Source organism: Mesoplodon densirostris, chromosome 14 (assembly GCF_025265405.1).
Source record: "Mesoplodon densirostris isolate mMesDen1 chromosome 14, mMesDen1 primary haplotype, whole genome shotgun sequence".
NCBI lineage: Eukaryota > Metazoa > Chordata > Mammalia > Artiodactyla > Ziphiidae > Mesoplodon > Mesoplodon densirostris.
In genome coordinates, this window is record NC_082674.1 from 75670849 (window position 1) to 75697745 (window position 26897).

Here is a 26897-nt window from a genome sequence, read left to right on the forward strand (position 1 = left end):
GAGGCAGTCTCATTCTCCCTCCAGTGCGTGTTTCCTGCGTCAGACGCGGCGGTGGAGGAGGTCGGCGGCTGTTTGTAGCGTGTGGTGGGGGCAGCGGAGCTCTGAGACCCCCTGAGCATCCGCGGCCATGGCGGATGTGACCGCTCGTAGCCTGCAGTACGAGTACAAGGCGGTGCGTGTGGGCTCGGCGGAGGGCTCTGGGCTGAGGAGGCCGGTGGGGAGCGGGAGGATGAGGAAGGGAGTTTTACTCTGAAGGCCTACGGGAGAACCGCGAAAGTAGAGGGGAAATCAGATTCAGGCGAAGGAGGGGGCACACGACGATACAAATAACCCCACTGGTGACTGGGGCGAGCGGGATGCGCTAAGAGCTCCGCTAGGAGTGTTTGTTCCCTGTCCCCTCGGCGCTGTTCCCGACCCCTTCCGTATGTCATCCCCAACGTGCCAGACAGTGTTCCCAGGGCGGAGTTATGAGCAGTGTTAGGAGCAAGGATTGTTCTAACGATTTGGTTGCCCTTTGCTCATGCGCAATTATATGATGCGCTTCTTAAGGAAAACATCTTTTTATTCCGACTAGTGATTTTCGTCGCTTCTTTGCCCCAGTTCTTACTTCCTTTGTTATCAGCTGGTATCCCTTTGGTACCGGCATTGGTCCTGCACCTGTCAGAGTTTCGATAACATTGTGATCTTTTCAGAACTCGAATCTTGTCCTCCAAGCTGACCGCTCTCTCATTGACCGGACCCGCCGGGATGAACCCACAGGAGAGGTTCTGTCCCTGGTTGGGAAGCTGGAGGGCACCCGGATGGGAGATAAGGCTCAACGGACGAAACCACAGATGCAAGAGGAAAGAAGAGCCAAGTGAGTAGCAGGGGGAAAATGATTCTTCTTCAGACCCAAAGTCCATTTTCCCTTGGCATTTGAGCAGTGTTTTGTTTTGTTTTGTTTTGTTTTGTTTTGTTTTTTGCTGAATTGCTTGGTGCAAGTGAGATGTCAGTGGCATTAAAACAGTTCAGTAAAGATAAAAACAGAACATAAGAATCGAAAGGTTCTTTGGCCTAAACAAGTGTATCTGAAGTGGAAAACAACTTTTAGATCTTTTTTCAGCATGTGTTTCTCATCGTTAGAGAGATCTTAATTTTTTTCATAGTATTTTGAAGATTCTTGGTAAACTCTTTTTTTTGTTGTTGTTGTTGCTTATCTGTTTTACATGTAGTAGTTTGTATCTGTTAACCCCTTACTTTTTTTAAAATTATTTATTTTTTGGCTGCGTTGGGTCTTCGTTGCTGCGCACGGGGGCTACTCTTTGTTGCGGTGTGTGGGCTTCTCTTGTTGTGGAGCACGGGCTCTAAGCGTGTGGACTCAGTAGTTGTGGCTCACAGGCTCTAGAGCGCAGGCTCAGTAGTTGCGGCACACGGGCTCAGTAGTTGTGGCTCGCAGGAGAACGCAGGCTCAGTAGTTGTGGCACATGGGCTTAGCTGCTCCGCGGCATGTGGGATCTTCCCGGACCGGGACTCGAACCTGTGTTCCCTGCATTGGCAGGCGGGTTCTTAACCACTGCGCCACCCGGGAAATCCCGTTAAACTCTTGTCTCAGTAACTCTTCTCACTCTTCTCTTTTATTACTAACTTACCACCCCTACTTCTTTTGTCTGCTGTTGCCCACTTCCAGTTTTGTTGTTATAAACTACCATTCAAGCATGAAAGGCAGGTGTTTTGTTTTGCTTTTTTGTTGTTTTTTTACTTTTGCGGGGTGATATATTTCCAAACTTAAAAAAAATCATTGAACTTTATCTCACTGTTATCTTTCGACCCTAATCGTCTGTGTCTTCCTCTTCTCTCATGATGAAGTCTCAAAAATTCGTAGGCCTGGTTTTGATTAAAGCAGTTGTATTTGAAATGAGTTACATATCATTGGTCCTCCACTTTGCAGAGTATGACTTCTTTTCCAGGTATTGATGGCAGTAGATTCCTTTGGAGCTTCGGTTTTCTGGCTAGAAAAAGAAAATGTGTCTGAGGGATAAAAAAACTAGTCAAAATCCAATCATATATTGTCGTACAAAGTAGAAAGGGTTGCCTCTTTTAAATGAACGTGGAGGATGTCTCATTGTAACATTTAGTGCATCTAGTGAGAGAATGACAGAGTATTCCCTTTCTGTTACTGTGTTCCCATAAAGAAATACTCCTGCAAGTGACTAAGGCCAAATGGGAATCATTTGCTGAGGTACAGGTCTGTGGTTTTAAGTATTACCTGTGTGTCATGAAGCTGAGGGGAGGAGGGTGGGGTGGGCTTCCTTTAGTCTTGCCTTTGAGAGGGAAGGTTCTGCCCGTTCAGCATCACACTCTGTCCATTAGGCGAAGAAAGCGTGATGAGGACCGGCATGACATCAACAAGATGAAGGGTTATACTCTGCTCTCGGAGGGCATTGATGAGATGGTGGGCATCATCTACAAGCCCAAAACTAAAGAGACCCGGGAGACCTACGAAGTGCTGCTCAGCTTCATCCAGGCTGCACTTGGGGACCAGGTGAGGCAGCCAGAGGGTGAAGCCATGTTTTTGGAGAGGGAGGAAGTCACACCTGGGAGGCACCAGAGGAACCTTGTCTGTGTATTTTCCTTTGTGGGCCATACCGATATGCAGAAGTGGCTAATGTTTATGGAGCACTTACTTTATATGGGATAGCATTTTACATGTCTTCTCTCTTTCAGTTCTCATGTTAGCTCTATGACTAGGTGCTATTAATACTTACTTTCCTTTCTACAGAAGAGGGGTGTGAGGCAAAGAATACTTAAGTAATCTTCCTAAGTCACAGAGGTAATGTTTGGCAGAGCCAGGATGTGAGCCCAGGTAGTTTATATCCAGGATCTGTGCTCTTGGCCATATACATGTGATTAGATTAAGGACCTCTGTGAGTCTCTGAGAGACGCTGGTGAGGTGGCTGCTAGAGGAGGTGAGGATAAAGAATCACCACAAGTTTGGCAGAGGCTAGGGCGGGACTGCACAGTGCCTCTCCCGTTGGGAGGAATGTGGCATGCTGCTGTGGAAGCTGTGTCTGTCTTCCTAAGACCACTCACCTGATTTTTTGAAACAGATGAGTCTGCCTTCAATTGTGTGACCTTTGGAGGCATTTTTAAGTTAACATTAGTGAAAATGGTCGGAACCTGGTATGCAGGTTTTAAAGAGATACAGCTCTTCCATCCTATTGTCACGTAAAGCTGGTCAGTGATGTTCTATGTCTTTGTCTCGTTGTTCTAAATTTTTTTTTTTTTTTTTTTTTTTTTTTGCCACCAGCCACGTGATATCCTTTGTGGGGCAGCTGATGAAGTTCTAGCTGTTTTAAAGAATGAAAAGCTTCGGGACAAGGAAAGGAGAAAGGAGATTGATCTGCTGCTGGGTCAGACAGATGATACAAGATACCATGTGTTAGTGAACCTGGGCAAAAAGATCACAGACTATGGTGGAGACAAGGAAATCCAGAATATGGGTAAGTGAGCTCTTTGTGTCCTGACCCTATGAACTGGGTGCTCGTTGACCCCTAATGTGATCTTCTAGCCTCAGCCATTAAAGCATCTGAAAGATGCTTTAAAAGGTTTCCATAACCTATTTGGTGTTTTTGGAGGGGTTATGATTGATGGACACCAGAATCCCTAGATTCCCGTAGCTATTTCTTATTCTGAGACCCTTTTATTGTATAGAACATGGGAGAAAACTTGGAGAGGGCCTGGGTGGAGGGTGGACAGGCAGAGCAGGGCCGTTTCTACGGCCGGCAGATTGGAGCAGGCCTTGCTGGTGGCAGCACAGAAGGCTCTCCTTTTTCTTTTTTGTAAATTTATTTTATTTATTTTTGGCTGCGTTGGATGTTCGTTGCTGTGCGTGGGCTTTCTCTGGTTGCGTCGAGCAGGGGCTACTCTTTGTGGCGGTGTGTGCGTTTCTCATTGCAGTGGCTTCTCTTGTTGCGGAGCATGGGCTCTAGGCGCGTGGGCTTCATTAGTTGTGGCACGTGGGCTCCAGAGCTCAGGCTCAGTAGCTGTGGCTCATGGGCTTAGTTGCTCTGTTGCATGTGGGATCTTCCTGGACCAGGGATCAAACCCGTGTCCCCTGCATTGGCAGGCGGATTCTTAACCACTGCGCCACCAGGGAAGTCCCAGGCTCTCTTATGTTGATCATTTGTCTGTTAGTCCTTAGACCTTAGGTCTGTCCTGAGGAGAGGCAAGTCAGGCAGTTAGGGAGGAAATTAGCTCCCTAGTGCCTCATTTTACTAACTGTTCCCTGTCCTCTTTTTCTAATCCCTCACCGTTTCAGATGACAACATTGATGAGACGTATGGTGTGAATGTACAGTTTGAGTCTGATGAGGAGGTAAGTGAAAAGCAAACAGACCCAGTCTCATCTTTTTTTTTTTTTTTTTCAGTTGTTAAGGTGAGGGGACCACTTCTGATATAAAGTGCCCTAACTTAAGCCAGATAAGTTTTATGGGGTTGTATTGGTGTCAAACTTGGGCATAAATATTATTTCGCTGAAAAATCGTTATGGTTCTTTTTGGGTTTTATAAAGCAAATTTGAACTTATAAGTGTAAATTAATATAATAATTGAACATAAACCAAGTGGATCAGCAACAAGAAAGAGAAAAAGGTAAGTACAGCGTATACTCCATTTCGGGAATGCGCTGTCCCATTTTACTGCATTTTAACCGTACTGTGATAATTTTCCTCTTTCCAGTACTGTGTCCTACTGCCAATTTCAAAAACAAGTGCACATTTGCCGCAGAGCATGGGCATATTTTGTACATGGTTGGTTCAGTAACAGTTGCAGCAGCCACTGAGGTTTACCATCTAATTAGAATTTCTTGAATATAACTAATAGGAACAAGTGGGGCACTTGAAAAAATGTGCAGAGCTGCGTTCGAGTTCTCAGTGGGTGTGTTTGGCTTCCTGAAAGGTAAAACGCCAGCTTTGGGATATAAACTAGGACAGGAAGAGCGGGTAGCAGAGGAGAGTCAGAGGAGAGAGCACCAAACTCGGAGCCAAGAGGCTGAACTTTGGTCCTGTATCGGACAGGTCATCGTGCTTCAGTGTCTGCGCCTTTCAAACGATATGATTGAAGTAGATGACCGCTGAGCCCCTTCCTCCAGTAGAGTTAGTAGAATTTCTTTATTTTAAGTAGCAACAAACTAAAAGAATGCTTTGCTCGTAGCATTCATTCATTGAACAAATGCTTATTATTAAGGACCTGCTTTTAACATGACCCTGTGCTCCGTACACGGTACACCTGTAGGCAGGTGTGTGAGTAAAGACAGTAGCGAGCAAGCCGAGTGTGGCCTCTACATTTCTGGTCACTGTGTGCTTTCCCAGGTGTGCTTCTGTACTGGTCCTTCTGGTAAATGTACTCTGGAGTGAGGCTGACCCTGGTTCCAGTAAGTTGTTGGTTCCACCGCAGAAGCCTTTGCTCTAACCGTGGAGCTTATTTTAAGTGACTTGAGGGAGCGGTTCTGTGGTGATGCCAGGATCAGCTCCAGGTCACGAGTTGGGGTTGGGGCTGTTTCCACAGGAAGGTGATGAAGATGTGTACGGGGAGGTTCGAGAAGAGGCATCGGACGACGACATGGAAGGGGACGAGGCGGTGGTGCGCTGTACCCTCTCGGCTAACGTGAGTACAGCTTGCTCTTGCCCGCCGCCGCAGGGCACGTTATTTCTGGGTGTAGCACTTCTTTCCCATACCTAGGTGCTGTCATGTATTATTTATTAAGCTACCTTTTCATAGGGTGAGCTGTGATAGACATTTCGTGTCTTGATTTTTCTTAAGGTTTCAGTCAGTCACCCTCTTTCTCAAAGGCATGTGTTGATGAAGTCTTGGTGGGTCTGGTGTGCCCATGAACTCAGTATAGCAGAGTCGTCATCCCCCCCGCCCCCCCCCCCGAAAGTCCTCAGAAGAGGGTAGGCTGTGGGTGGGGGGCCTGCAGAGCTTTGTTGCTGGATGATAAGAAAGCACGTGGGGCAGATGGAGACACAGTGAGCTCAGTGCCTGGTTACTTTGTAGCTTGTGGCCTCAGGGGAACTGATGAGTTCCAAGAAGAAGGATTTGCACCCTCGGGATATTGATGCCTTTTGGCTCCAGCGGCAGCTCAGTCGCTTCTACGATGACGCCATTGTGTCGCAGAAGAAGGCAGATGAAGTCTTGGAGATTTTGAAGGTACAGCCGGGATAATGTTTCTGTGTTCCGTGTGTCTTAGCAGATGGGACAGTGTAGGAAGCACGTGGCTGCGTCCTTAATCCTGGTGTTACCTTCTCCCTGCAGACAGCCAGCGATGACCGGGAATGCGAGAACCAGCTGGTTCTGCTCCTTGGGTTCAACACTTTTGATTTTATTAAGGTGTTGCGGCAGCACAGGATGATGAGTGAGTATATATGGAGAACGCTTTTGTGTCGTAGGTAGGTGCGTGGTAGAGGTTGTGTTGCTTTCTTAGCCTCACCACTTGTTTCATGTATTTTTCTTTCTACCCCAGGATTGAAGGTTGATTTTGTATCTCACCTCCCCTTTCTTCCTTTTGCTCTTGGCAGTTTTATACTGTACCTTGCTGGCCAGTGCACAGAGTGAAGCTGAAAAGGAAAGGATCATGGGAAAGATGGAAGCTGACCCAGAGCTGTCCAAGTTCCTCTACCAGCTCCACGAAACGGAGAAGGAGGATCTGATCCGGGTAAGGGCTGGGCTGGTTTGTCTGTCTGACTCCTGAGCTAGAGTGTTTGCTGTGGAAAAGAGACACTAGTTAGAAGATTGCAGCAAAAAGCTAAATTCCTGTTAAAGCAGGAAGTTGAAGAAGTGAATTATTTCTCCAGATTCTTTGAGTTTGGTCATTGGTACAGTGTGGAATCAACACCTTCACGCTGCTGTGGTCGAGAGACTGCTGACCTGCTGGCTATCGTCACCAGCACCTGGGCCCTTTCCTGTTTGTTCACGCAATAAGTCATGGTGTCTGCTGGTAGTACAGGAACACAACGCGTGTTTGCTGAACACAGAACCCACGCTCTGTCCCTTAAGGATAGTCCTTGATGCTGCAATGTTGAACGTCAACTTTTGAAATCCCAGGACTATGTATTGTCCCTTGAAAGTGATTTGATTTCATCATTCTGGTGGTCCTCAACTGTCTGAACGTAAAGGGCCACCTTTCTGTTTCAGGACTTACTAGTCAGCACCTGTGAGTCAAGCTCAGCCAAGGGACTGAAAAGGACAAGAAGCTGGGATGGTGATGAATCGTTGCTTTTCTTTCTGTCTTTCCGCATCACAGGAGGAGAGGTCCCGGAGAGAGCGAGTGCGTCAGTCCCGGATGGACACAGATCTGGAAACCATGGATCTGGACCAGGGTGGAGAGGTAGGTACCAAGGCCATTTTCAAGGCTGTGAGGGATGGAAACTCCTTTGCTCAGCTTGCTCACTTTATATTCTTGTTTTTCATACTCCCAGGCACTGGCTCCGCGACAGGTTCTGGACTTGGAGGACCTAGTTTTTACCCAGGGGAGCCACTTCATGGCCAACAAGCGCTGTCAGCTTCCTGACGGATCCTTCCGTCGCCAGCGCAAGGGCTATGAAGAGGTGCATGTGCCTGCTCTGAAGCCCAAGCCCTTCGGCTCTGAAGAAGTGAGTGAATTGCTTTTCTAAGTTTTCTGCTCACTTCGCCTCCCTTCCAGTTTGGATTTCCACCCATTGACCAAAGTGTGGCCTTGTCTCACAGATAGTTTATTCCAGAAGTAGAAGCTGCTGCAGAGTTTTCCCGTTTTGATTTTGAGCCCTGGGACAATACTGATCACTCTGGCCTGGCCTTTAGTGGAGCATTATGCAGGGAGGTTGCCGGGAAGTGCAATCTCGCAAAACCACAGTCTGCTCAAGGGTGCTGCTAATGTGATGTGTGTGGCATTTTTTTCTAGCAACTTCTTCCAGTGGAGAAACTGCCCAAGTATGCCCAGGCTGGATTTGAGGGCTTCAAAACACTGAATCGGATCCAGAGTAAGCTCTACCGTGCTGCTCTGGAGACGGATGAGAATCTGCTGCTCTGCGCGCCTACCGTAAGCACTGCCCTGCCTGCTTTTTTCTTGTGGAATGCGGTGTATATTTTAGGTGGCAGTATTGTTCATCTCCACCCTTACCCCCAATTCTTTATTCTTTGGTGGAAAAGATGTTAAATGGTAGGGTAAAATCCGCAGGACATGCTCTGTTTTGGTGATAAGTCCTTAGAACTTGGGGTAGTGCGCATATCGAGGTACACAGGCCTTCTTGTCCTTGACCTCCCGAAGGGTGCTGGTAAGACCAACGTGGCGCTGATGTGTATGCTCCGAGAGATAGGGAAGCACATTAACATGGATGGCACTATCAACGTGGATGACTTCAAGATCATCTACATCGCCCCCATGCGGTCTTTGGTGCAGGAGATGGTGGGCAGTTTTGGAAAGGTAAGGGGGTAGAACCTTCCTCCAGAAGATACTGGGGGACAGGCCTGGTGCTTCTCTGCTTCTTACATTAGGGCATTTCTGGAATGCCTTGTGTGTTGTTTTTTTTCTCCTTCGAAGGTGGAACTTGACCCAAGTACAGAGGGTTTGTGAAAGGAGAAAGTCCTGGATCTGTTTTGGGCTCTTACAAGGGTTTACCATCTTTTTAATCTTCCCCTTAGCAATTTTCTGCAGTTGGTATCATGTGCATTATCGGAGTATTTATGAAACACTCACATGGGTGGTTGATAATAGATCTAGTGTTATTCCAGGTCTGTTATCTGCAAGCTTCCGTTTCCCCCTTTTGTGTACAGAGCTCCCAGAGAGCATTTTTCTGCTTCCTTAGCCTGAGTGTAAACTTGGATTTGTTTTAGAAATAAATGTTCACATGCTTGACCTCATACACTTGATATTTCCCTGAAGGGTTGATACCTACCTCCAGTACTCCACACTCAGACTTCACAGACAGAGAGTGTGGAGTCCAGGCCCCCTCCAAGCATTTTTGCCTGATGTGCCTTTCCTACACCCAGCGCCTGGCCACGTACGGCATCACTGTTGCAGAACTGACTGGAGACCACCAGCTGTGCAAGGAGGAGATCAGCGCCACTCAGATCATCGTCTGCACCCCTGAGAAGTGGGACATCATTACCCGCAAGGGTGGGGAGCGGACCTACACCCAGCTCGTGCGACTCATCATCCTGGTGAGCAGGGGGTCCTTGTGGGAACACAGAGCCCAGGCCTGGTTGAGGAGGGGTTGCTGGGTTTTAGTGCTAAACTCTTCTTCAGTGCCTTTCCTCCAGCTACTGGCCTTTGTAATGGCAGCTGTTGTCCGTTTTGCTCTTACTCCTAAAAGAGAATCTGCACCGAATTGAAACACTTCCTAGTAGGTGCATGCTCTTTGCCATATCATTTATACTTTTTTTATGTCAAATATTTTAAAATAAATGTAAACAGACAATTAAAAAAGCTGTTGACACTTATGTCCTCCCAGAACATTAAAGGGCTTTATAAATAATCCATTCTCAGAGGGAGTGAGCAAGGAGTCAGGATATTGTGTCCTGTGTACACAGAAGCCCCCAGGGAGGAGTGACAGTCTGAGTGCGGTTTCTTTTGCTTGTCTGGGGAAGCAGAAAGGAGACCTTGCGTGTTGATTTGCAGCATTCTAGAGCAGGGTTGGCAATCGGTGGCTACTGATTTTTGTTTTATTGGAACACAGCCATACCCATTTGCATATTGTTCACAGTTACTTTTGTGCTGCAGTGACAGAATTGAGTATTTGTAACAGAGACTGTATGGCCCACAAGCCTAAAATATTGACTCTCTGACCTTCAAGAAAAAGTTTGCTAGCCCCTGCTTAGAGTTTGCTACTCAAAGTCTTGTTAGAAATGCAGAGTCCTGGGACTTCCGTGGTGGCACAGTGGATAAGACTCCATGCTCCCAATGCAGTGGGTCTGGGTTTGATCCTTGGTCAGGGAACTAGATCCCACATACATGCCTCAACCAAGAGTCCGCATGCTGCAACTAAGAAGTCAGCATGCTGCAACTAAAGATTTCCACGTGCCGCAAGAAAGATCCTGCGTGCCACAACTAAGACCCAGCACAGCCAAAATAAATATTTTTTTTAAAAAAGAAAGAAATGCAGAGTCCCTGTCCACACTCCCACTTACTGAAATGCAATCTGCATTTTAATAAGATCCCCTCCTGCTTTGTTTACCTGCTGAAATTTGAGAAGCACTGCCTTAGGCTATGTGAATTCTTCATTTGATGTATTATACAATTCGTTCTTGTAAAGATAACTGCCCAGAGGTAAAATCTTATTTGATATAAATATGGTCTGATCAGAAGCTTTATCTTTAGTAAAGAAATTTTCCTTTGAATGGAGTTATGAATTCATTTACTGGAAGTATCAGATTTTCTTACCGTAAAGCATTGTTTCGCTGAACTGTAGCAAAGCAGCTCGTGGTTGGAGCATGTTATTTCCTGGGGTATTTCATGGTGAACATTATCTCATCCTTTGGCTTCCCCTGGCTTTGGGACCCCTTTTCTTGTCTTCTTTATTTGGCATATTAGGTGTGTACCTACAAAATGGGAATACTCTTCAGGAAAGGGGGCCACATTCCTCTAGTCCTACAGGTAATTTGCTGCCCTCCCGTCCCTTAGGATGAGATCCATCTTCTCCACGATGATAGAGGTCCTGTCTTAGAAGCGTTGGTGGCCAGGACCATCCGGAACATCGAGATGACCCAGGAGGATGTCCGCCTCATCGGTCTCAGTGCCACCCTCCCCAACTATGAAGATGTGGCCACCTTTCTGCGTGTGGACCCTGCCAAGGGCCTCTTCTACTTCGACAACAGGTATAAGAAAAGACTGGGAGAAGTTTCACCAGGGTGACCTTCCTGCTGTCCTTCTTTTCCAAGGAGCTCTATTAGATTGGGTTTTAGAATGGCCTTTGGGTTTTGATGGGATATGAATCCAAAAAGAGGAATATTGCTCCTGGCGGTGAAAAGGGCTGTTTATTTCCTCAGTACTTTTGTCTCAGAAGCCTCATTTGTCTAACTGTTGAACTTCTAGCTTCCGCCCGGTGCCTCTAGAACAGACTTACGTGGGCATTACGGAGAAGAAAGCTATCAAGCGTTTCCAGATCATGAATGAAATTGTCTATGAGAAAATCATGGAACATGCTGGAAAAAATCAGGTCTGTCATGGTTTCTCGTTATTCTTGAACTCTGTTCTTTTGAATTTTTGACTTCTGATAGCCAAGCAAGACTGACAAAGATAAAGAGAGAAGACACAAAACAAATCACCAGTACCAGAAACGAAATGGGATATTACTACAGAATCTGTTACATTTGAAAGGATAGTAAAGGAATACTGTGAACAACTTTACACATGAATTTGACAGCCTAAAGGAAATGGGCCCATTTCTCAAAAACAACCAACTACCAAAACAGCCTTGATGAAATAGATAATCTGAATTGTCCTGTAACCATTAAAGAAATTGAATTTGTAATTTAAAAACTCAAAAAGGAAATCACCAGGCACAAATAATTAATTTGTCTATCTACATTATCAAGGGTTCTTCCATAAAAGATTTGGGTGACTTATACTAAAAACATAGCAAAAATAAAGATACAAATTAAAAACTAGTGAAAGGGCATTTTCCTAGTAAGTGTGATCTGATTTTTTAATGGAACATTGAATATTTTGCCTGATTAAAAAAACATAAGAATTTACATGAAGACACAAATCTTTTCTTGGCACTAAATACTTGGAGGACTTTATTTCCTACAAAATAGTGCCTGTCTCATACTGAGACTTACTTCCTAAGTCCATTTATAAAGGCCAGTGCCCGTTATTTTATATAACATTTTAGCAGCTGAGAATCTCATCAGGTACCTGAACACAAATTAATTGAGATTCCTGAATGTGCATTCATATTATATTTAAACTTGCTGTTAAAAGATGGGGTGCTAAGAGTTAGTTTAGTTTCCCAGTTACAGGACCCTCATCCCTGTGCTTGGTAGGTTTGTTCGCTTAGGGTCTTGCGGGCACTGTTAGGCTTCTGAGCCAGTGTGCATTACTGCCGTCGCACCTCTTCAAGACCTCAGTTTCTTGCCTGATAATGGTGCAGCCTCTGCTTCTGCTGCTGGTTCCTCAGGGGCGTGGGGGTGACTGTCGGAGTTGTGTCTCTTGACTGTGGAAAACTGTGGCTTCTACTCAGGTGCTGGTGTTTGTCCACTCCCGGAAGGAGACTGGGAAGACGGCCAGGGCCATCCGGGACATGTGCCTGGAGAAGGACACGCTGGGCCTGTTTCTGAGAGAGGGCTCGGCCTCCACAGAAGTCCTTCGGACAGAAGCCGAGCAGTGCAAGGTGAGGCGAGACAGGCCCAGCCCTCTCATTCCTGCCTGGTAACTGGCTCAATCCGAGTTGTCCCAGTGGTCCTCCAGGAGTGTGGTGCTGTTTCACACAGGGTGGGGTTTGATTGGCTGTGGATACGTGGATAGGTGAGGGGCAGAGTCTCAGCTGAAGAGATTTGCTTCGTCTCCGGGGGAGTTCCCTCAGGAAGGCTCACCTCATCACCTGTTCTCTTCTGTTTCCCAGAACCTGGAGCTGAAGGATCTCCTGCCCTATGGCTTTGCTATTCATCACGCGGGCATGACCAGAGTTGACCGGACACTTGTAGAGGATCTTTTTGCTGATAAACACATTCAGGTGAGGGTGGGCAAAGCACAGACGGAGAGGACGGGAAACATCGGAGGTTGTGCCGTATGTCTGTGCCTGGCACTTCGTGGTTTCTGGCTCAGGTAAGCCAGGTCGGCGGGTTGGGTAGGTACAGTCAGCGCAGCGTCACACCGCCTCTCCCGTCTCTTCACACCCTGCGTGCGGGAAGATGAGTGAGTTCAGGAAAGCGCCTGAGAAGCCCAGCAAAGCAAGCACGTTGGTGACTCCAGATATCGTCAGACAGAGGTCGGGACCTTGTTCATTCCCTCTCTCAGGAGAGCCCATATTTTAACTTGTCTAGTAACCTTAAGTTGATTGATACAGGTCTGCAGATCTGTCTCTTACATGTCTCTAGAACCTTGACCTGTTGATTCTTGAAGAGATGAGGAACCCGAGGACTCCTTTCCTCTTTATTCTGGTGTTACGTTGGCGACTGTGGGGCCCACCTCGGCGCTCCTAGAAGCTCTGAGGCCAGTTGCCTAGAGAAGCTGAGGACTAATCCACGGTGGTGACGGCCGTTTTCCTTATTACCTTGCCTTGCCTCTGTAGGTTTTAGTTTCCACGGCAACCCTGGCTTGGGGTGTGAATCTCCCCGCGCATACCGTCATCATCAAAGGCACCCAGGTGTACAGTCCAGAGAAGGGGCGCTGGACAGAGCTGGGGGCACTGGACATCCTGCAGGTATGGAGCTTTCGCGTTTATTCTCAGTGGGGAAGAGCGTGCTGTGTTTTACACACAGGAGGTCCAAAAGATGGCAGGTGGAAGGCGAGGTGCCATAATGTAGAAGCCTGGAATCGAACCCGGGAGCTCTGTGGCCACAGCCCTCTTGGTTGCTGTCTCCGACCTGTAGATGCTGGGCCGAGCAGGAAGACCTCAGTACGACACCAAGGGCGAGGGCATACTCATCACGTCGCACGGGGAGCTGCAGTACTACCTGTCCCTCCTCAATCAGCAGCTTCCCATCGAGAGCCAGATGGTCTCAAAGCTGCCTGACATGCTCAACGCGGAGGTCGTGCTGGGGAACGTCCAGAACGCAAAGGTAGGGGAGGGCTCTGTCCTTGGCGCCCCTTGCCTTCTCCAGAGGGGCCAGGGTACCAGGAGTGAGGTGGTCTTAGTCACTGTGCTGTGGGCCTCAGCACCGGGGTCCTCCAGTCCTGGGCCCCACGTCTCTCAGTGTAAGCAGGCTCTCAAGCTTCTCGGGTCTCTGGCTGACAGTTCCCCTTGCTGCCAAAATGTTAGAAAGGACTCTGTCTTCTTAATAATAAAATACTATAAACGTTCACAAGACAGTATAATACGTATCGTCATAGTTGGGGATTAACGTCTAAGTGCCCTGTGGGAGCTTTTCACTTGGACACCAGTTCTGCATGCTAAGGCCCGTGATCTGTTTCTTATAGGATGCAGTGAACTGGCTGGGCTACGCCTACCTGTATATCCGAATGCTCCGATCCCCAACCCTCTATGGCATCTCTCATGATGACCTCAAGGGAGATCCCCTGCTGGACCAGCGCCGACTGGATCTGGTTCATACTGCTGCCTTGATGCTGGATAAGAACAATCTGGTCAAGTACGACAAGAAGACGGGCAACTTCCAGGTGAGTGGGCTGGGGGACGGAGGTCCCTGCGGAAGTTGTAGCCCCAGGAGACAATTGTTCAGATCACTGTCTTGATTCAAGTACTGCCTAATTGCCCACTGCTTGGAACAGCAGAAAAACAAGTGGCATTGGACTGTGCCCTTTGAACCTAGGAACTTCTAAAATGGTATAAAACCTGACGGTGCTTCCTTTCCATATCTTGAGCTGTGGTAGCTGATCTAGCTCTCTTGTCTGTGTGGACATCAAGTCACACTATAGGTCAGTTTATTGGGCCATCCTTCTTCCTGTGCTTGGGCCAGGCACTTGTACTGCTGTGTGTTCACCCAGTGGGCACCTCTTGTCCACAGCGAGAGGTTGCCGCTTGCTAATGATCAGCTTTGGATTGAGTCTCCCTTCTTTGTAGGTGACAGAGCTCGGTCGTATAGCCAGCCACTACTACATCACCAATGACACGGTACAGACCTACAACCAGCTGCTAAAGCCCACCCTGAGTGAGATTGAGCTTTTCAGAGTCTTCTCATTGTCCTCAGAGTTCAAGAACATCACTGTGAGAGAAGTGAGTCCACTCAGCATGTTGGCACTGGAAGTTGGTACCCACTGCCACGTCACCGGTTGGTTCTCCTCGGCCTCCTGGCATTTTCTTGACCTGTTTCCTTCTTGTGGCAGGAGGAGAAGCTGGAGCTGCAGAAGCTGCTGGAGAGGGTGCCCATCCCTGTAAAGGAGAGCATTGAGGAGCCCAGCGCGAAGGTGAGCCCAGCTCCCCTCTGCTTGGGGTCAGGGTCAGGTGGTTTTCCTGATCTTCTAAAGGATGAACCTTAGAAAAGAATTTAAAAAGTAAAAAAGATAAAATAAATAAAAATAAAAGATGACCCTTGAGTTTGGGTTTGTTCTCGGTAATCTGCTCAGTTCTCCTAGTTTCTGCATCCTTCTCACATGTTCTTTTTACATGGAGTAACAGTTAATTTAATGTCCGCAAATCAAGAGCTCTAGAAGGTCTTACCTGGCATGGATGCCCAGAGCAGAAATGTATTCACTTTTTCGAATGGTTCAGTGATCGGCCTCCTTCTGGCTGATCTATCTTGCTTTTTTCCAGATCAATGTGCTTCTCCAAGCTTTCATCTCGCAACTGAAATTGGAGGGCTTTGCGTTGATGGCCGACATGGTATATGTTACCCAGGTGAGGGCAGGGTTGTGCCACCCCTGATAAGTTCCCATCCCGTGTTCTGTGTGTCTGGTAAAAAGTAGGCCTGACATTAGTGAGGGAGAAGGAATGCTCAGTTGTGCCCCAGGTGGCTTGTTGGCTGGTGCGCATGTGGTACGGCCACTCTGTTTTACTGATCTTGAGCACGTGGGAAGGTGAGGCCTCTACAGAGATGCTGGGGAGGCTCCACGTGGAGATCGCAAGACACGGTGTCTGCTTCCCTGCGGAGAGGGACTTCCCATTACGGCTGCTGGGCTCCTAAATAAACCCAGAAATGGCAAAAGGCTTTATTAACTACTCTTTGTCTTTTCCTTGGGGCAAGTCACTAACACCCTTACTCTTGCTAGGACTCTAAATGCTAAATGAGTCAAAAGCCTTAAGACCAGGCAGTGAGTGGAAGGTTACAATGCTGGGCGCGGAGCTCTAGCTGCACTTCTCTGACTGTCCTAAGTCAGCCAGCGTCTGCTGGGGGCGGGCCTGGGTCGTGACAGAGGGACTTGGGTTTTGAGTTGGTGTAGCTGGTCGTATCAGAGCTTGAGGTAATTAAACCCTGTGTCGGGTGGCTGCATTATTAGGTCTGGGGACAGTGTGGACTTGACAGGGGGAACGCTTCATGTTTCCCTAGTCGGCTGGCCGGTTGATGCGTGCCATCTTTGAAATTGTTCTGAACCGAGGCTGGGCGCAGCTTACAGACAAGACCCTGAACCTCTGCAAGATGATTGACAAACGCATGTAAGGCCCAGTGAGCTGGAAGCTGGTCACAGGGTGGGGGTCCTCGGGCTGAGGGTGTGGTGGGAAAGCCTTAGAGCGCATCAGATCTCGCCCTGATGTGTGAAATAGGCACCTGGGTGAAAGTTGAGAAGGGGGCAGGCCCTTTGGGGTGGAGCTGAGGAGTTGGGGAGGGTGGCATAGTTGGAGGTGTCTGTCTTCAGCATTCGTGTTTTGTGGGTCACAGCTCATCCGTTGGAAGCCGTGAGGAGGGCAGTTTGTTCCAGGCCCCGCACAAGGGACTGATAGCTCTGTTTCCTTCCTGGGCAGGTGGCAGTCCATGTGTCCTCTGCGCCAGTTCCGGAAACTCCCTGAGGAAGTAGTGAAGAAGATCGAGAAGAAAAACTTCCCTTTTGAGCGTCTGTATGACCTGAATCACAATGAGATAGGTGAGTGGGAAGCCGTCCTCCTGCTCATCCGCACAGCTCAGATGTCTCCCTAAGCCTGCCTGCTTTCCAGTTCCTAGGCCTTGTGCCCTGACATCCTGGGCTTGCTTGTCTCGTCCCACTAGCAATAGGCTTGCTCTTGGTCTCAGGGCTTTGAATCCTCTGGGGCCACTGAGAGTGGAGGGAAGAGCCTGCCCTTCTGGAGTGGAATCCGCCCGTTCCCCTTGGTGGCCCTCAGGGCTGGGTTTGCAGGTACGTCAGGCAGGCTGGGCTGCAGCCCCGTGCTCTCTTGTGTCCTTGTAGGGGAGCTTATCCGCATGCCCAAGATGGGGAAGACCATCCACAAATATGTCCACCTGTTCCCCAAGCTGGAGTTGTCGGTGCATCTGCAGCCTATCACGCGCTCCACGCTGAAGGTGGAGCTGACCATCACGCCCGACTTCCAGTGGGATGAAAAGGTCAGGCTGTGTGAGGCAGGGGCCTGGTTTCAGAGGGGTCTTGAGGAGAGCGGGATTGGAGGGCTGAGTTACCGCCAGCTCATGCTCCTGTCACTTGTGCCCCTGTGGGCAGGTCCATGGTTCCTCAGAGGCGTTCTGGATTCTGGTGGAGGATGTGGACAGCGAGGTGATCCTGCACCACGAGTACTTCCTACTCAAGGCCAAGTATGCACAGGACGAGCACCTCATTACATTCTTCGTGCCCGTCTTTGAACCGCTACCCCCTCAGTACTTCATCCGTGTGGTGTCTGACCGCTGGCTCTGTGAGTGCGTCTCCTCCGCAGGGTCCCCTGGGCCAGGTCCTCCCGGGGCAGTTAGATGAGTGTCTTGCCCCCTGTACTGGGCCGGACTTGGGTGGGGAGAGCGCTGTGTATGCTGCCTTGGGGTTCCCAGTGTGCTGAGTGCCCCTCCCGTTTCTTTTCTGGCAGCTTGTGAGACCCAGCTGCCTGTCTCTTTCCGGCATCTGATCCTACCAGAGAAGTACCCACCCCCAACCGAGCTTCTGGACCTGCAGCCCTTGCCCGTGTCTGCCCTGAGGAACAGTGCCTTTGAGAGCCTTTACCAAGATAAATTTCCTTTCTTCAACCCCATCCAGACCCAGGGTGGGTGTTTCCATTTCCAGGCGGGCGGTTCCTCTGGAGGCCTTTTCAGGTCCCCTGGAGACGGGTAGGTTCTGCGGGAGGCGGGGGAGGAGGGCCCGCAGGCGCTTGGCAGGGTGGCAGCTCATCGGTGCCAGCTGTTGGCGCGGCCAGGACGTTTTCTGTTCTCAGAAGCCCTTGGTTACTATTAGATTTGCTTCACTTCTGTGCACGTCTCCCTGAGGAAGGTTGGTAGAGCAGGTCTTATTATCACGGTGCACTGTCATTTCTCAGGCTCCGGAGGCTCCAGTATTGAACCAGAGTGCACAGCGTTGACCGAGGCCTCCTCTGCCTTCACTGCTGTAAACGACAGCTGTGTTCCCAGAGCACGCCCCGTGTTCTAAGGACCCTGGGCTGGGTGCACCCCAAGTGTTTTCTCTTTCATTCCTTCCACAATCCTGTTTGAGATACCAGCAAACAGGGATTTACCATTTGAAATACTATCATCAGTGTCCTGTTCTACAGATGAGGAAACCGAGGCAGGGAGAGGCACCCCAATTGAACCAGCTAATAGTAGAACTTGATTTTAACCCAGTCTGGATGCCAGGGCTTACGTATTAGGCTTTTTACCTTCTCTGTGTATTTGACTCTTTCCAGGAAACATGGGAGAGGGTTGGAGGGGCAGAGGAGGGGAGCCAGTTCCCCTTGGTTCGGCATCTTGTCCCTGAGAAGCAAGGAGGGAGCCCTGGCCTCCTTGGCTTCTCTTGTCCTCCCACAAATCTCCAGGGGCCCTGAACTCTTGATCTTGGTCCCTTCTCTTCCTCTTGTGTGGGAAGGAGCGGATGAAGGGGAGAGATGTCACAGGCCTGACTGCAGTTGGGGGCCGTGTGCCATCACCCCTCACGGGTGACATTCTGGGCTGACTGGCTGAGTTTCCTGCGTGTCCGAGTCTCTCTCAGTGTTCACGCTGCCTCTCTGTCGCTTCTCAGTGTTTAACACCGTGTACAACAGCGATGACAACGTGTTTGTGGGGGCCCCCACGGGCAGCGGGAAGACCATCTGTGCGGAGTTCGCCATCCTGCGGATGCTGCTGCAGAACTCGGAGGGGCGCTGTGTCTACATCACCCCCATGGAGGCTCTGGCGGAGCAGGTGTGTCACGTGTGAATTTTCCCAGAAACTGTTTATATCTCTGAGTCCACATCAAGGTTTTCTGAGCCCTGAAATTTGCAGAGCCAACTGGGGCAAGACTGTTTGCCTGCTGGTGGCCATTTCCTCAGTCGTATACGAAAGGGAAGCTCTCTGGTCACTTACAAGTTGGTGTGTGATTACGAAGTGTTTAGCTTGAGATCTACAGAGCGACAGGCCTCTGTGTTTGGCTTCCCACGTTTTTCTCATAATTCATGAACTGAAGCCTGACGTGGCCTGATGTTTTTCTGCCCTCCCTCTGCCCGCCTGCCAGGTGTACATGGACTGGTACGAGAAGTTCCAGGACAGGCTCAACAAGAAGGTGGTGCTCCTGACGGGGGAGACCAGCACGGACCTGAAGCTCCTGGGCAAAGGCAACATCATCATCAGCACCCCCGAGAAGTGGGACATCCTTTCCCGGCGGTGGAAGCAGCGCAAGAATGTCCAGAACATCAACCTCTTCGTGGTGGATGAGGTCCACCTTATCGGGGGCGAGAATGGGGTATGGCTTGACCTTGCAGCATAGGAGGGGGGCTGGGACCAGCAGAGTAGCCTTGGCCTTGGGCCTTAGGTGAGGGCCAGAGACTAGGGCTTCTCCCAAGAGGATGCTGCCCGTCGCCTTATTCTGAAAGGATGATCTGAGACTGATTTGTAGTTTTCTTGGAGAGTACCATTGCCTAGTGGAGATCGGCTGTGGAGGAGGTGGACCCAAAGACGGGAGAGCCCCTAATCACAGGAAGAGTTAGGAGATCGTCTCGAGGTTGCTGGGCTCCACACGAAGGTAGCTCAGGGCCGAGGGTGGAACGCCGGGCCTGCGGTGACTCCCGCCCCTCTTCCAGCCCGTGCTGGAGGTGGTCTGCTCGCGGATGCGTTACATCTCCTCCCAGATCGAGAGGCCCATTCGCGTCGTGGCCCTCAGCTCCTCGCTCTCCAACGCGAAGGACGTGGCCCACTGGCTGGGGTGTAGCGCCACCTCCACCTTCAACTTCCACCCGAACGTGCGCCCCGTGCCCTTGGAGCTGCACATCCAGGTGGGACCCGCCCTTCCCGTTCCCACGTGGCCTCATGACCTCCAGCGCTCCCTGGGTTTGTAACCTCATTTCTTCCTCCTCGGTCTCCAGGGCTTCAACATTAGCCACACACAGACTCGCCTGCTGTCCATGGCCAAGCCTGTGTACCACGCCATCACCAAGCACTCGCCCAAGAAACCCGTCATTGTCTTTGTTCCGTCTCGCAAGCAGACACGCCTCACCGCCATCGACATCCTCACCACGTGTGCGGCCGACATCCAGCGGCAGAGGTGGGCGGGGGCCCTGGCTCCTGGGGGCCCGTGGGGAGGTGAGGGTCGGCTCAAGTGAGACTGGCCTCCTGCCAGGTGTTCTGTTCACAAGGGTGGGGTGGCCCCCGCCTGGCTCGGGGCTGGGTGACGCACGGCTGGAAGGGTCTCGGGGGGCTGGAAGCGCTCCGGGCTGAGTCAGTGCTCGTGCCGCCCAGGTTCCTGCACTGCACGGAGAAGGACCTGATCCCCTACCTGGAGAAGCTGAGTGACAGCACGCTCAAGGAGACGCTGCTAAACGGGGTGGGCTACCTGCACGAGGGGCTCAGCCCCATGGAGCGGCGCCTGGTGGAGCAGCTCTTCAGCTCAGGTAGAGAGCAAGCCTTGAGGCGCAGAGTGAGACTAGATCCAGAGGTGTCACGGGGGTGTGTGTTGAACTCCTGGGCGTGGGTGATATTGCTTTACAGCACATTGGTCATTTTCAAAATATTGATACCTAGCAGATTATTTTATCTGTTATCTCATTTGATTTCAGTACCCTTGTGGTGAAGGTGGGACACATATTACCCCTACTTTCTAGATGAGGAAGCAGGCAGGCACCTAAGGTGGTGCTCTTTCAGAGCCTGGTTTTTTAGACCAGGACATTTGGCCACTAGACCTGGTTTTCTACCAATACCAGGCTCGGCGAAGTGGTTGGGCCTTAGGGATGGAGTAAATAAACTCTGCTTCCCGTGGGTGGCTGTGTGCCTCTGTCCCTTGTTGACGTCAGGCATTTCACGCAGAGTGTTATTTTGACAGTGCTTAGTGGAGCTGCAGTGGAGATGCTCCTGCCAGAATCATTACTGTCACTCTTTGACCCCTGAATCTGGCTGGTTTGCGGCACCTTCAGAGCTCGATTTTGCTACCATGTACTGAGCCAGCCCGTGGCTGAGTCAGTCGGCCTTAGCACTTTCCAGCCAGCAAGGCCCGTCTGTCAGGCAGGAGTGTGAGCCTAGCTTTCCCTGGGCTTGGGGTTCTGTTCCAGGATTACCTCGTTTCCTCCAGGGTGGCCCCCCCAGCAGAGCAACAGTGACATAGAGCCACCTCCTGTAGTACCGCGTTAGCCCCTCAGTCATTAAACCTTGTCCCTGGTAAGCTTTGCTCTGAGTTCTGAAACGTAGCACAAGGTAAGCCACTACCTGCCCAGAAGGCAGCAGGCCCTGCCTCAGCCAGGGGGCCCTGTGCTCAGCCTCCTCCTCCCCTATGCTGCTCAGGGGCTATCCAGGTGGTGGTGGCTTCTCGGAGTCTCTGCTGGGGCATGAATGTGGCCGCCCACCTGGTGATCATCATGGATACCCAGTACTACAACGGCAAGATCCACGCGTGAGTACAGCCGTGCTCTTGCTCTGGGTTAACGGGACCTTCCTTCCTAAGATGAACGTAGTACCTGCAAATCCACAAGTTCACTATTGTGCAGAAAAGGTGTTAGGGAAATAAACAGCTAGCCGAGATTCCACCCCAGCCAGGCTTTTATTTATATGGACTGGTTTTTATTTTTCATTTTTTTTAAACCCCACATTTGTTTATTTATTTATTTATTTGGCTGTGTTGGGTCTTCGTTTCTGTGCGAGGGCTTTCTCTAGTTGTGGCAAGCGGGGGCCACTCTTCCTCACGGTGCGCGGGCCTCTCACTATCGTGGCCTCTCTTGTTGCGGAGCACAGGCTCCAGACGCACAGGCTCAGTCGTTGTGGCTCACGGGCCTAGTCGCTCCGCGGCATGCGGGATCCTCCCAGACCAGGGCTCGAACCTGTGTCCCCTGCATTAGCAGGAAGATTCTCAACCACTGTGCCACCAAGGAAGCCCTATGGACTTACTTTTAATGTCTGAACCTGCTTCTAGATTTGGATTTGAGTCGGGTGACTTGATTACTCATGAACTATATAGCTGTAAAGTTTGGAAGCGTGCCTTACATATTAGGTCCTTTAATGGGGAGTTATTTGGCTGTTGGCATCAGATGGGTTAATAGCTTTGGTTCAAGGACACCGAGCAACAGAGTAATGACTCTTACACTTGAAAGCTAAAGTGATGTATAGATGATGCGTGAAACTAGTGCCTGAACGTGGGAACTCGTAAGCAGAGTTTTGCTGTGATTGGCCCATGTCTCCCCGTGTTTGCACTTTATTCTTTGACATTTAGGGAGTCAGCCTCCTGAGTGTCTGTTGCTGCGGCTTTGCCTCCTCTCCCCTCCTGTCTCTAGGTACGTGGATTACCCCATCTACGACGTGCTGCAGATGGTGGGGCATGCCAACCGCCCTTTGCAGGATGACGAGGGGCGCTGCGTCATCATGTGCCAGGGCTCCAAAAAGGTCAGCCTGGGCCTCTTGCACTGTCTTTTGATTCTGGGCCTCAGAACAGATTCTTTAGTTTCTCTTTCCATAGATGTCTTCACTTATTTTTTTACATTCTGTCTGTCAACTTCTGCCTCTTTTATCTTCCATGTTGCTTTTGTAACAAGCCTCTTGGCTACGTAGAATTTTGTAGCCTTGGGTTTTTGCTACTGCTGTTGATTCTGTGTGTTGACGTCTTCTCCCTCTGGCTGGTTCCATCTTCCCTCATGCTCTGCTCCGCATGTGGGACTTGGGGTACCCCCTGTCTCTGCTGTAGAAATAACCAGTGATGCCAGTGAGAACAGGCATACACACCCAACTCTCCAGGTCCAGACCCAGCTCACCTTGTCTGTGCAACTGGTTTCTTCCATTTTGATTAGCTGTGTCTGTCTGTCACACAGGGGCCGCATTTTCCCTCGGCCTTTTTTTTCCCCCTTGATCTATCTCTGTGACCGTATTGTCATTGACTCTTTATTATCTTCTTTCCATAGGATTTCTTCAAAAAGTTCTTATATGAGCCTTTGCCAGTAGAGTCTCACCTGGACCACTGTATGCATGACCACTTCAATGCTGAGATTGTCACCAAGACCATTGAGAATAAGCAGGACGCCGTGGACTACCTCACCTGGACCTTTCTGTACCGCCGCATGACACAGAACCCCAATTATTACAACCTGCAGGGTCAGTGGCTTTGGAGCATACCTTATCTTTTTGCGGTTTTCACAGCCCTTGCTCGCCCATCTCCCTGTGACTCCCCACTTAGCTCTCACCTTCACAGGCATCTCCCATCGTCACCTGTCTGACCACTTGTCGGAGCTCGTGGAACAGACCCTGAGTGATCTGGAGCAGTCCAAGTGCATCAGCATTGAGGACGAGATGGACGTAGCACCTCTGAACCTGGGCATGATCGCCGCCTACTATTACATCAACTACACCACCATTGGTGAGGGCCGGCAGGGGCTGGGTCTGTGCAGAGCCTGAGCTAGAGGGGTCTCGGGCAGGTCTGCGGCCCATGGGGGAGGAGAGGTGATGATGCTTCCAGTGCCCCACCCGGTGTTTGTCAGAGGCCCGCATTGCAGGGTGGAGCTGGGGTAGCCCAGGAGTTAACTCTCTCCTCTCTGCTCCTTTTCTGCCTGCTTTGACGCCTCTCAGATCTCCTTCCCTACCTCTTTCAGAGCTCTTCAGCATGTCCCTGAATGCCAAGACCAAGGTGCGAGGGCTTATTGAGATCATCTCCAATGCGGCCGAGTATGAGAACATTCCCATCCGGCACCACGAAGACAACCTCCTGCGGCAGGTGAGGGCCCCTCAGCTTCAGGAGAACATCCTCGGAGCTGAAACTTGGCCCGCGTGCCCAGAGCGCACGATGCCCCGTCTCCACAGGAAGACACCGACCCCTCCTGCCCCGACCTCCCTCACGCACTTCCACACGTCTCAGCCCCACCAGCCCCAGGCACCCAGCCACCCCTCTGAGTTTTGAAGGGTTGTGAGCCTGGGACAGGTGGTGCCTGAGAGTGGGTCTCAGGCAGGGTCACCTCTTCATCATCGGCTCTTTTTCTTCCACTTTCCAGTTGGCCCAGAAGGTTCCCCACAAGTTGAATAACCCTAAGTTCAATGACCCGCACGTCAAGACCAACCTGCTTCTGCAGGCTCACCTGTCCCGCATGCAGCTGAGTGCTGAGCTGCAGTCGGATACGGAGGAGATCCTTAGCAAGGTATCGAGGGGGGCGGGGGGAGGCCCGTGCGGCCTGTGAAGCAGCAGTTCCAACCCTGCTCGCTCTTGCTCTCCTGTCCCTGTTCAGGCCATCCGGCTCATCCAGGCCTGTGTGGATGTCCTCTCCAGCAACGGGTGGCTCAGCCCAGCTCTGGCAGCCATGGAGCTGGCCCAGATGGTCACCCAAGCTATGTGGTCCAAGGACTCATACCTGAAACAGCTGCCACACTTCACCTCAGAGCACATCAAACGTTGCACAGACAAGGTGAGCCAGGCCTGGACCCGGAGTGTCGGGTGGCCGAGGCTGGGAGCCGAGCGTCTTGCACTGGGGGCGGTTGTGGAGGGGAGCCTTCTCATCCTGGCTCCTCTGGAGGTGTTAGCCATGGAGCTGCTAGAGCGCCTGATGGTTGTGGGCCATGTTCTTTCTGAAGCCATGTCTTCTTTAGATGATCTGATGGCATAGGAAGTAAGAGTAGCCGCTCTTTGGAGCCACTTTCCTCTGCTGCTAGTCTGCATTCTCTCTTCTTCCCTGACCTGTGACACCCGCTGCAGGGGGTGGAGAGTGTTTTTGACATCATGGAGATGGAGGATGAGGAGCGCAACGCATTGCTTCAGCTGTCCGATAGCCAGATCGCGGACGTGGCCCGCTTCTGTAACCGCTACCCCAACATCGAGCTGTCCTACGAGGTGGTGGACAAGGATGGCATCCGCAGGTGAGCCAGAGGGGGCCAGGTGCCCCGCCCAGGGTCCTTGCTAGGCACAGCTGTGACGTGCGACCTGCGTTTCTCCCCACAGTGGCGGGCCGGTTGTGGTGCTGGTGCAGCTGGAGCGAGAGGAGGAAGTCACGGGCCCCGTGATCGCGCCTCTCTTCCCACAGGTACATCCTGGGAGCGGCTTCCCAGGGGTCCACTTGAGGCCTTACCGACTGGCTAGAGGATGGGCTACAAGGGTGCATAGTCACTGAGGGAGGAAATTTAGAGTAATAACGAAGCCACAAGCCTGAGGATTAATCTTGGGGCCATGGGTGTTTTTTGTGGGAGTTTTTGGTGTTTTTTGCTTTAAGGCAATTTAGGTGACTGGTCATTATTGAACGCCCCAGTCACGTGGTGTTGTTGACGTCCGTGGCTGTGAAGAAGTATTTATCTTTAACTCTAAATGGCTCCAGGGCGACTTCGCTGGCGGTCCAGTGGTTAAGACTCTCTGCTACCAATGGAGGGGGCGGGCATGGGCTCGATCCCTGGTTGGGGAACTAAGATCCTACGTGTCACTCGGCCAAAAGAAAAAAAAAAATGTCTCCAGGACAGTTGGGCTTTTCTAGTTGGTGTTTCTTCGCTCTCGTTTCTCACAGCTACTTACTCTGCTTCCAGTGCTTGGTTCTTTACCACCAAAAAGGAAATCTGATCTCTTATATGGGAGAATAATTGAAGGCTGAAAGGAGAAACCAGATACACTGTAACGTTTAGGTTTACAAACTATTCGTTTAATTGGCTCTGAGGAAAGAGCGCTTTAAAGTGGAATGCTTGGGTTTTCTGACGGTGGAGCGGCCAGCAGAGAGGGATTCTTGGTAGAACCAAGGTCTACTTTGGATCCTCTCTGCTGGCAGGCTCACTTCCATGTTAACGTGTTTTTCTCCTCCGGCATATATGCCTTTTATTTAAAAGGGTCTCTGAGGAACTCAAAGCTGCGAGGCCCCAAAGACTAGATGTCTAATAGTGGAATCTTGGATTTAGTGTCAGGTACTAAATGGGAGAAGGTACTTTGGGACAAGGAAATGAGGCAGAACCAACAAATGAGTTCATCTGCCTACTTAAAGATTCATGTGAGACGCCTCAGACAGTTTAAAATCTTAGGTATATCCAATTGTAGTTTGGGAAGAAGTTTTAGAAAGCTTTCTTTCTGGTTTCTGGTTTCTTACTTTTGTAACTTTTCTCTTGGTGTCATGATCATCACATTTTATGCGCTCACGTTGTTGGCTTTTGGTCACTACAGAAACGTGAAGAGGGCTGGTGGGTGGTGATCGGAGATGCCAAGTCGAATAGCCTCATTTCCATCAAGAGGCTGACCCTGCAGCAGAAGGCCAAGGTGAGCGTGTCCGCTGGCCCTCGCGTGCTGTGAGATGGGGCAGGGTGAGAACTCTTCCTGTGTCTGAGCCGGCCCTGAGTTCTGCCTGCTTTCTCCAGGTGAAGCTCGACTTTGTGGCCCCAGCCACTGGCGCCCACAACTACACTCTGTACTTCATGAGCGACGCTTACATGGGATGTGACCAGGAGTACAAATTCAGCGTGGATGTGAAAGAAGCTGAGACAGACAGTGACTCGGACTGAGTCCAGAGGCCTTTGCTCTTGCACGGAGAGAGGAGTTGAACCTGAGTTTGGTACATGCACGCTGTCATGGGACCTCAGTCCTGGAGACCCGGTCTGTCTGCGTGAGGCCTGGCCAGCCAGTGCCGCCGTGGTCCCAGCCCACCCCACTACTTTCCCCTCCGGCTCCCTTGCCATCCAAACTTCGGATCTAGTGTCTGCAGGTGTCGGGCATAAACTGTACACCATTTTTAGGCATGTTCTTTGCAGTTCCTTTTGAGTCGCACATTCTAATAAAATGACTTGGAGAAACCATTTGTCTTTGCAGTGATTCCAG

At 50.5% G+C, this 26897-nt stretch overlaps 1 protein-coding gene across 1 annotated transcript; it reads left to right on the top strand.

The window, feature by feature from the left end:
• The first annotated feature begins 12 nt into the window (after nt 1-12).
• Nucleotides 13-26875, top strand: SNRNP200 (small nuclear ribonucleoprotein U5 subunit 200). Its single transcript, XM_060117765.1, has 45 exons — nt 13-172; nt 693-856; nt 2350-2521; nt 3287-3479; nt 4298-4353; nt 5543-5641; nt 6032-6184; nt 6290-6389; nt 6553-6689; nt 7278-7361; nt 7453-7626; nt 7914-8051; nt 8280-8435; nt 9002-9172; nt 10632-10825; nt 11043-11166; nt 12193-12342; nt 12574-12684; nt 13243-13374; nt 13544-13732; nt 14091-14288; nt 14692-14844; nt 14955-15035; nt 15382-15465; nt 16115-16221; nt 16528-16646; nt 16947-17101; nt 17214-17403; nt 17569-17742; nt 18708-18868; nt 19179-19406; nt 19744-19935; nt 20026-20204; nt 20399-20550; nt 21434-21542; nt 22417-22525; nt 23038-23227; nt 23325-23489; nt 23722-23843; nt 24118-24261; nt 24349-24525; nt 24813-24973; nt 25056-25137; nt 26250-26342; nt 26441-26875. Exons 1-45 carry the CDS (start codon nt 128-130, stop codon nt 26582-26584), a joined length of 6411 nt encoding a protein of 2136 aa, XP_059973748.1. The 5' UTR covers nt 13-127; the 3' UTR covers nt 26585-26875.
• The last annotated feature ends 22 nt before the right edge of the window (nt 26876-26897 follow it).

Bases quoted from the DNA above. Each gene is read 5' to 3' on its own strand.
- SNRNP200 (XM_060117765.1), top strand. From the start codon at position 128: ATGGCGGATGTGACCGCTCGTAGCCTGCAGTACGAGTACAAGGCG. The intron at 18,869-19,178 runs GTGTGTCACGTG...CCCGCCTGCCAG, and splicing joins TGGAGGCTCTGGCGGAGCAG to GTGTACATGGACTGGTACGA. The intron at 19,936-20,025 runs GTGGGACCCGCC...CTCGGTCTCCAG, and splicing joins CCTTGGAGCTGCACATCCAG to GGCTTCAACATTAGCCACAC.